This window comes from Budorcas taxicolor, chromosome 18 (genome assembly GCF_023091745.1).
Source record: "Budorcas taxicolor isolate Tak-1 chromosome 18, Takin1.1, whole genome shotgun sequence".
Lineage (NCBI taxonomy): Eukaryota > Metazoa > Chordata > Mammalia > Artiodactyla > Bovidae > Budorcas > Budorcas taxicolor.
In genome coordinates this window covers 4,321,028-4,329,421 of record NC_068927.1, presented here as the reverse complement: position 1 = coordinate 4,329,421, position 8,394 = coordinate 4,321,028, and the positions used below count along the sequence as shown (strand labels likewise).

At 54.9% G+C, this 8,394-nt stretch overlaps 1 protein-coding gene across 1 annotated transcript; it reads left to right on the top strand.

The window, feature by feature from the left end:
• The first annotated feature begins 1,061 nt into the window (after window positions 1-1,061).
• LOC128062971 (chymotrypsinogen B) lies at window positions 1,062-5,579 on the top strand. Its single transcript, XM_052655483.1, has 7 exons — window positions 1,062-1,113; window positions 3,024-3,127; window positions 3,246-3,325; window positions 3,427-3,505; window positions 3,756-3,936; window positions 4,830-4,963; window positions 5,418-5,579. Exons 1-7 carry the CDS (start codon window positions 1,062-1,064, stop codon window positions 5,577-5,579), a joined length of 792 nt encoding a protein of 263 aa, XP_052511443.1.
• The last annotated feature ends 2,815 nt before the right edge of the window (window positions 5,580-8,394 follow it).

Genomic DNA, 8,394 nt, shown 5'->3' with positions numbered 1-8,394 from the left:
GGTGAGGCCCAGGCTGGACTGTCCGGAGCAGCAGATTTCCAGACCCTCTCCTGGTTTCTCGGGCCCCCAGGTTCTTTTCTTGTTTGTTTCGCTTCTGTGTCTCTCACTGGGGTCTTGGCCCCACGAGGGCAGGGGCGCCCTGTGCTCTGCCCCTGTGGGTTGCCCCGGGGTCCACACCAGGCCCTGGCCCGGGGGAGAGAAGGACCCTCGTCCATGGTGCTGGAACGTCTTCGGCTTACAGCAAACACGCCACCGGCGTATTACCTACATCTGTCCTCTTCTCGTTGTTCTGTGACAATTAACATCCTTTCTTTGCCATTTCCTCAGTGTATCACTTGATGGTGCTAAAACAAAGCCCCATCTTATCTGAAACTCAAGTTTCATGCAATCACCAGTTCCTTAAGTTGTGAGGTATCACGGGAGGAGAGAATGTGTGTTTGAGCTTAGCAGCAGGTACGGGACAACATGTCTGCCAACCTGCCACCTGCCTGTGACCAGCCATGGGGGTGATTCCTTCACGTGCCCTCACACAGGCTCGAAGCTGGCTGGTTTTGAGGTGACCTCTGGATGGCCCAACATCTCTGTGTGATGCTGTGCTTCCAGATGAGTCTCGCATTGAAAGCACTCTTTGCTGAGAAGCCAGGGCCCCCCAGTGATGACCTGCTGGGATTCTCTGCAGCCAGTGCTGGGACCGCCTGTACTTAGGAGCTGGGAATCCTCCCGGCGCACTGGGAGCAGAACCCACTGCCCTGTGTCCTGGCTGCCCTGAGCTGGGCCCTGCAGGACCTGAGCTCGCAGCCTGGGCACTGGCCTTGACCTCAGCGCCCTGGCAGACTCCTGGGCAACGTTGTGCCAGGGCAGCTGCCCTTTTCCCAGGTGCTGGGATGTCTGAGGCTGAGAGCCAGTTCAGTCAGGCTTACAGGGGGGCTTGGCCCCTTTGTCTCCCAAGGTTCCTAGATAACGGGAGGGAGGTGGCTCTCGGGCTGGGCGGAGCCCTTGGGGTCCCATATGATATAAAAGGAGCCCAGGGCAGGCGCCCTATATCCCCCGGCAGCAGAAACATGGCCCCTCTCTGGCTCCTCTCCTGTTTTGCCCTTGTAGGGGCCGCCTTTGGTGAGTGCCAGGTTGCATTCAGGGCTTCCCAGGTGGTGCTAGTGGCGGAGACCCTGCCTCCCGATGCAGGAAACATGAGAGACGCCGGCTTGATCCCTGGGTCAGGAAGATGCCCTGGAGGAGGGCATGGCAACGGGCTCCAGTACTCTTGCCTGAGAATCCCATGGACAGAAGAGCCTGGTGGGCTGCTGTCCACGGGGTCTCAAAGAGTTGGACATGACTGAATGACTTGGCATGCAGGGCCATGGCCGGCCAGGTCTGGGAGGTGGCTGAGGAAGTCCCTGAGTCCCTGGGCACCTGACGGCCCCAAGCCAGGCCCCATTAGAGGGCTGAGGGGCTCTGTCTGAAGCGAACCGGGCCTGGCCAGGAGGGATATCGGAGGCCTGCCCTGCCTGCTTGGGCCTCACCCTGACAGGCAGGGCCTTTGGGAGCTTCCCGAGCCTCACACCCTGTGCCTGGAGCAGAAAAGTCCAGTCCGAGCCGCACCGAGTTCTGGGGCCCCAGACGTGGCTCAGGTTGGGGCGCTGTGGGCAGAGTGAAGGTGTAGTCACAAGAGCCTCCCACAGCCTCCTCCTGGGACTATACTGTTCGAGGCACTTTCCAAAAAAAAAAAAAAAATAGTGGAAAATACAGAAAATAATACCGCATCTTTGTACCTTTCATTGGACTTTAGCAAATGTTATTTTTTTCCAGATTTGCTCAGGTATTTCTTTTTAAAACATAGAACCATTTGAGCTAAAGTCCCTTCTCTCCTTCTCAGCAGGTGATTTCTATTTTGAACTCACCGTGTATTATTTCTGTGCGGGCTTTTCAAATTTACCACACGTTTCTAAATCCACCAGCACAGTATAATATTTATAAAAACTTACATGAACTGTATCATTTGCTACATCAGGTTTACAACCTGCCTTTCCCTATCTATGTAGTTTTAGATTTATTCCCATTAATGCAGAGACCCAGCTCATTCACTTTAATCGCTGCAGAGCACTCAGCTGGGTGAATATATCACAGTTGATACTGAATCTTCTGGCTAGTTAAAAAAAAAAAAAAGGTTGTGTTGATGACGTGTATTTTGGTGATGAGGGGCTGGTCTGTCCACATGGGCAGGAGACACTGGACTGGGCCTGTAGCAAGGCCCATATGGCCTCCAGGTGGTCATCAGGGCTGTACCTGCCCAACACTCCTCACTGCTACCAGGTTGTAAACCTGTATACAGGTGCCAAGAACTCAGCTGGTCCTGAAACAGCAAGTGTGTCCCGGACACATGAAGTACACCTGCCTTTTCTCATTGTTTTGTGACCGTTCAGGTCCTCCGTTTTCTGTTTTCCTCAGTGTGTCCTTTTATAGCATGGAATCAAAATGTTGTTTTATTAAATAATTAAAACTTTATACAATGGAGAGTTCCTGAAATCTCTGGGAATAGAGATTTCAGTGTACAACGTTCCCCATCAGCTGTCAGCGTTATGGGTTCCCCAGGGGCTGGGGTTATCAGATTTTAACTTCACGACCCCCAGACCCCACCAGTCTAACAAGTGAGCTTTGACTTGTGAGGTGGCATTGCTTGCTCCCCAGCATCCTGAGGAAATGGGATCTGGGGGCTGGTGGAAGGCCTCCCGGCGAGGAGGGGCGGGCCTCGGAGTCCAGGCAGGACAGCCCCTGTCTCAGCCTGTCCCCTTCTCCTTCAGGCAGGATGGCCCTGGGTGGGGGCGGCGCCACGCCTCTGCATCCACAGTGGGCTCCTGGGGTCGGTAGGCTGTGTGAGGGGATCCTTGAGCCCACAGGGTGCCAGGAGAAGCGGGGAGTGTGGCGGTGGGTTCTGGGTCAGCCTAGACATCTGAAGTAAAAGCGAGGATTTCCGCAGACTGGCTCTGGGTCTTAGCACTTCTTCACCCTCCTGTCACCCTCCCCAGGCTGCGGGGTCCCCGCCATCCAGCCTGTGTTGAGTGGCCTCGCCAGGATCGTCAACGGGGAGGACGCTGTGCCCGGCTCCTGGCCCTGGCAGGTGTCCCTGCAGGTGAGGGGGCTTCTGTGAATGAGGCGGAGGCACCAGGGGCTCAGCTGGGCAGAGGGCCGCTGCCAAGGTCGGTGCTGCTGCTGTCCAGCGCGCGCTGACCCTCCCCATCTTCCTGCAGGACAGCACCGGCTTCCACTTCTGCGGGGGCTCCCTCATCAGCGAGGACTGGGTGGTCACCGCCGCCCACTGCGGGGTCACGTGAGGACCAGAGCTCAGGGTTCTGCTTCTGGCTTCGGCCTGGGTCGGGGGAGGGGAGCAGGGCGCAAGCTCAGTCCTTAACCACCACCTGATTCCCCCAGAACCTCCGACGTGGTTGTGGCCGGAGAGTTTGATCAGGGCTCACAGACCGAGAACACCCAGGTCCTGAAGATTGGCAAGGTACGCACAGGCCTCGCTGGGTGGGCCGAGGGACAGCCGCCGGGCTGCAGGCCGGGGCTGGGGAGGGGGCAAAGGGAAGACCCTTCAGCCCCTTGAGAGACAGGAGCCAAGTGGATCGAGCCAGTCTCAGGATTCTCACTCTGGGCTCCTGTGGGTCCGTTTGTACTGAACAGATCGCCAGGAAAGGAGATGGTCTAGAAACCCGCGGATACCCCAGGGCCTCAGCTGTCTTTCTGGGCCTTCCCTGCAGGTTTTCAAGAACCCCAAGTTCAGCATTCTCACGGTCCGCAATGACATCACCCTGCTGAAGCTGGCCACGCCCGCGCAGTTCTCAGAGACCGTGTCGGCTGTGTGCCTGCCCAGCACCGACGAGGACTTCCCTGCTGGGATGCTGTGCGCCACCACGGGCTGGGGCAAGACCAAGTACAACGGTGAGCCTTTCTGCCCACCAGCTGGGGGTCTGGGGTGGGGGCTCCCTGAGCCCAGGAGTCGCCAAGTGGCACACACATGGTTGTTTAAAAATGTTTTGGTCGTAAATTCCTTTACAGTTACCAACCTCCCCATTTCTTTATTTAAAAACACTCAATTAAAAACCTATCAAACGTGAATAAAAATAAGGTTTAATAACACATACATGAACAGTCAGCTTCTGAAGAAACACCTGAGTCCCAGCAAGTGTCGCGCCCCTCTAACCTCCATGGAGCCGGACTGCCCAGACTGCCCCCGAGACTGAGGAGGGCGGCTGTGTCCAGCGACCCTGAAGTCAGAACCCGGAGCCCAGTGTCCAGGTCGGGTTTAGGCCTGAGTGCCGGCCACAGCCTGCCGGTCCTTTAACAGGGCACAAGCACCTAGGAACGGAGGAGGAAATGGCAACCCACTCCAGTGCTGTTGCCAGAAAATTCCACTGACGAGGGAGACTGGCGGGCTTCAGTCCCTGGGGTCACGAACAGTCCGACACGACTGAGCAACTAAGCACACAAGCAGCCAGGAGAGGGCAGAAGAGGGAAGTGCTCCCCCTGGGTCCCCCCAGCGTCCCCAGGCAGAGGAGGGCTGGGGAGGAGGGACGGCGCCTCCGCCCACACGCAGGGCCCGGCCCGGGGCGCAGGGGCTCGGAGGCAGGACTTGCTTGCCCAACTGTGCTGGGAGCGCAGACGCACTGCCTGGTGTGGAACTGGAGAGGGACCGCCTCCCAGACTCTTGGAAGGTGGTGCTCAGCACCCACGACCATCGTGATGGAGGAGGATCACACCGCGGGAGGGCAGGGTTCCGGCGGGCGCTGGTCTCCTCTCCCTGGGCCCTGACCCCACGCCCTCTGTCCTTCCAGCCCTCAAGACCCCTGACAAGCTGCAGCAGGCCACCCTGCCCATCGTGTCCAACACCGACTGCAAGAAGTACTGGGGCAGCCGGGTCACCGACGTGATGATCTGTGCGGGTGCCAGCGGCGTCTCCTCCTGCATGGTACTGCCTGCTACCCTGCCCGCCCTCACAGGCTACTTGCCCCTTCCCCACCACCACACTAGTCAGGCCTTGAGGCCCACTCCTCTCTGCCATGCCTTATTTAACCTCAGGCCCTGTCTGGTGCCCCAGTGAACGCAGGGACCAGCACCAGGAGATGTCCCTGACGTGGGCTGGCCCTGACCGGGTGTGGTGTGAGACTTCCAGGGGTGTTTAATCTCACACTATGCCCACAAAGCGGACATTTCAGGCCGTTTTACAGGTGATGGGGAGGCTGAGAGGATCAACCCCCGCCCCAGGCCCCCCAGGAGTAGGGGGCAGAGCTGCCATCTGAGCAGGCACCTCTGGGCCCCCACTTGCCCTTGGTCTGCACCCCCCGGACTTGGCCAGGTCTGGGCACAGCGGGGCCCTGGCACCTTCTTTCCGGCTTGGACACAAGTCCTGTCTCCTCCTGCAGGGTGACTCCGGCGGCCCCCTGGTCTGCCAGAAGGACGGAGTCTGGACCCTGGCGGGCATCGTGTCCTGGGGCAGCAGCACGTGCTCCACATCCACGCCCGCTGTGTACGCCCGCGTCACTGCACTTATGCCGTGGGTGCAGGAGACCCTGGCTGCCAACTGAGCCCGGGCCTCCTGGCATCCCACCCCGAGAGTCCCTAATAAAATCCTCTGTACATAAGCACGGTCTGCACCTGGCTCCCTGTGTGGTCGGGGCGGCATGGGGCTGCAGGGTCCCCGTCAACCACCAAGGGGATATTACTGCTCCCTTTCCAGGCTGCCAGTACCCCGGCACCGCCCCCCACCCCACTCACTTCTCAGGAAGCTGAGGCTTTGAATCCCGTTCTCCCTGCTCAGGACTCCATCCTGGGGTAGAACCCAGGTCCTAATTGCTGGAGCCACCTTGGGCCATGGAGCATTCTGGAAGGCAGGAGTCTTGTGCCATCCAGAGGGGTGGGCACTGGGAAGCTGTGCGGACGGTTTTCTAGCGCCCTTGGTTCCTCACCTGCACATTTCTGCACGACCCGTGTATACTGATGGCACCTGTCCTTTCTGTCACGGAGGGGCCTGGGGCAGAATCCATGGCCCCAAAGCACTGCGTTTAAGGGAGAAGCAGACACAATTACGACAGTTCATTTCCCATGTTATCCTCCCGGAGCGAGGCCCACAGCCTCCACCATCGGTCCCAGCACTCATCGTCACACACACACGCACACACACACACACACAGCCCCCGCCCCGGTCCACACTTCCTCTCCCAGGTCCCATACACACACACACACACACACACACACACACACACACACACACACACACACACACACACACACCCCGGTCCACACTGTCCTCTCCCAGGTCCCATACACACACACACACACTCCCGCCCCGGTCCACACTGTCCTCTCCCAGGTCACACACACACACACACACACACACCCCACCCCGGTCCACACTGTCCTCTCCCAGGTCCCATATCGTGATGTTTCCCTCTGGAGTGCCTGCAGATCTGGTCTCGGAGGAGGCGGCCAGTAGCCCAGGCTAACGGGGCATCTGGGAGGGAATGGCATTGGTCTCCTTGCTGCATTTCTGTGTCAGTATCCTTCCTAATATCTTTCTCCTCCCAGTGAAATTTTAATTGTTCTGATAGTGGGTCATAGTATGTTGAAATTAAGGTTACATACACAGTTTAATTAGTAATGAAACAGAGAAAAAGCCCCCGAACAGTTATACCTGATTTGGAGAATGAACAGGTGAAAGGGTGAAAAAGAAACATGAGAGAGAAGGGCTGGGCAGAGGAGTGGGCATGGAGTAAATTATTTAAAACGTTACTTAAAGCCCAGTGTCTTAAGGAACACTGAGGGTTTGAGATGGGGAGACTGCTCAAACTCAGGAGACCAAAGTACAAGCATTTCGTGTCTACATCAAAACCGTTTACACACAGATGGATGTGGGATGTGCTCCGAGTTAAAATGAGGCAGCGAGCACAAGGCTGGTCAAGCTCCTTTCTCACTTAGTAGCAAGGCCTGCCTTCACCTCTGCCCACCATCCCACCATCCCACCTCCCGGAGTCTGAAAACTTGAATGCCAGGATAAAATTGCCACCTCGCGGCCTGTGTGAAAGCTGTGAGGCTGTGTCTGGCTTCTGGCTTCCTAAAGAAACGTGCATGCGTTCTCAGTCACACAGTCGTGTCCAAATCTTTGCAACCCCATGGACTGTAGCCCACCAGGCTCCTCTGCGCATGGGATTTCCCAGGCAAGAATACTGGCGTGGGTTGCATTTCCTCCTCCAGGGGCTCTTCCCGACCCAGGGATCGAACCCGAGTCTCTTGCGTCCCCTGCTTTGGCAGGCGGGTTCTTTATCACTGCAGCACCTGAGAAGCCTGACTTAGAAATGTAATGTGAGCCAAATGGGTGATTTTAGATGATATTATTATAGCCTTTCTAAAAGCATCAAAAGAAATATGTGAATTAATTTTACTTATGTATTTTCTTTAACTGAGTATATCCAAATAATATCATTTCAATATGTTTTAAAATTGCTAATGTTATATTCTACATTTTTTTTCTCATATTAATTCTTTGAAATCCAGTGTCTAATTTGCACTTAACAGCACATTTCTATTAGGATGCTAAATTTTCAAAAGGAATATTTGCTCCGTATTTAAATGTCATAAAAATTGCAGTTTAAAAACTAGATTGGCATACCCAAGTAGTTTCCAATTAGGTGTTAAACTGAAAAGTATAGATAAATAAAAAGTTCCATTATTGAGAGTCTGTCCCAGTTTGTAAACAGACCCACTGTAGAGAAGGGTCTGCTTATGGGCCCTGCTGAGGCTGCCTCAGACAGTATTCTTTTTTTTTTTTACTATTTATTTATAATTTTTAATTGACATATAGTTGATTTACAAGGCTGTGTTAAGTTACTGCTGTACAGCAGAGTGATTCAGTTATGCATATATATCTTTTTCATATTCTTTTCCATTATGGTTTATTAAAGGATATTGAATATAGCTCCCTGTGCTACACAGTGGGACTTTGTTTTTCATCCATTCTGTATAATCATCTGCATCTGCTAACCCCAGACTCCGAACCCATCCCTCTCCCACCCCCTGCCCCTTGGCAACCACCAGTCTAACATCTATGTCCCTGATTCTATTTCTGTTTCATATAGGTTCATTTATGTCATATTTAATGTAATTAATTTATTTTTGGCCTGTGCTGAGTGGTATGCGGGATCTTCCCCTACCAGGGATTGAACCCGTGTCCCTGCAATGGAAGCACGAAATCTTAACTGCTGGACCGCCAGGGAAGTCCTGTGTCATGTTTCAGATTCCACATGTAAGTGGTATCATAGCGTGTCTCTCCCTGACTTACTTCACTTAGCCCATTCAGGGTTCCTGTTCTGTGCTAGACACAGTGCATGCTGCCATCCTTTCCTG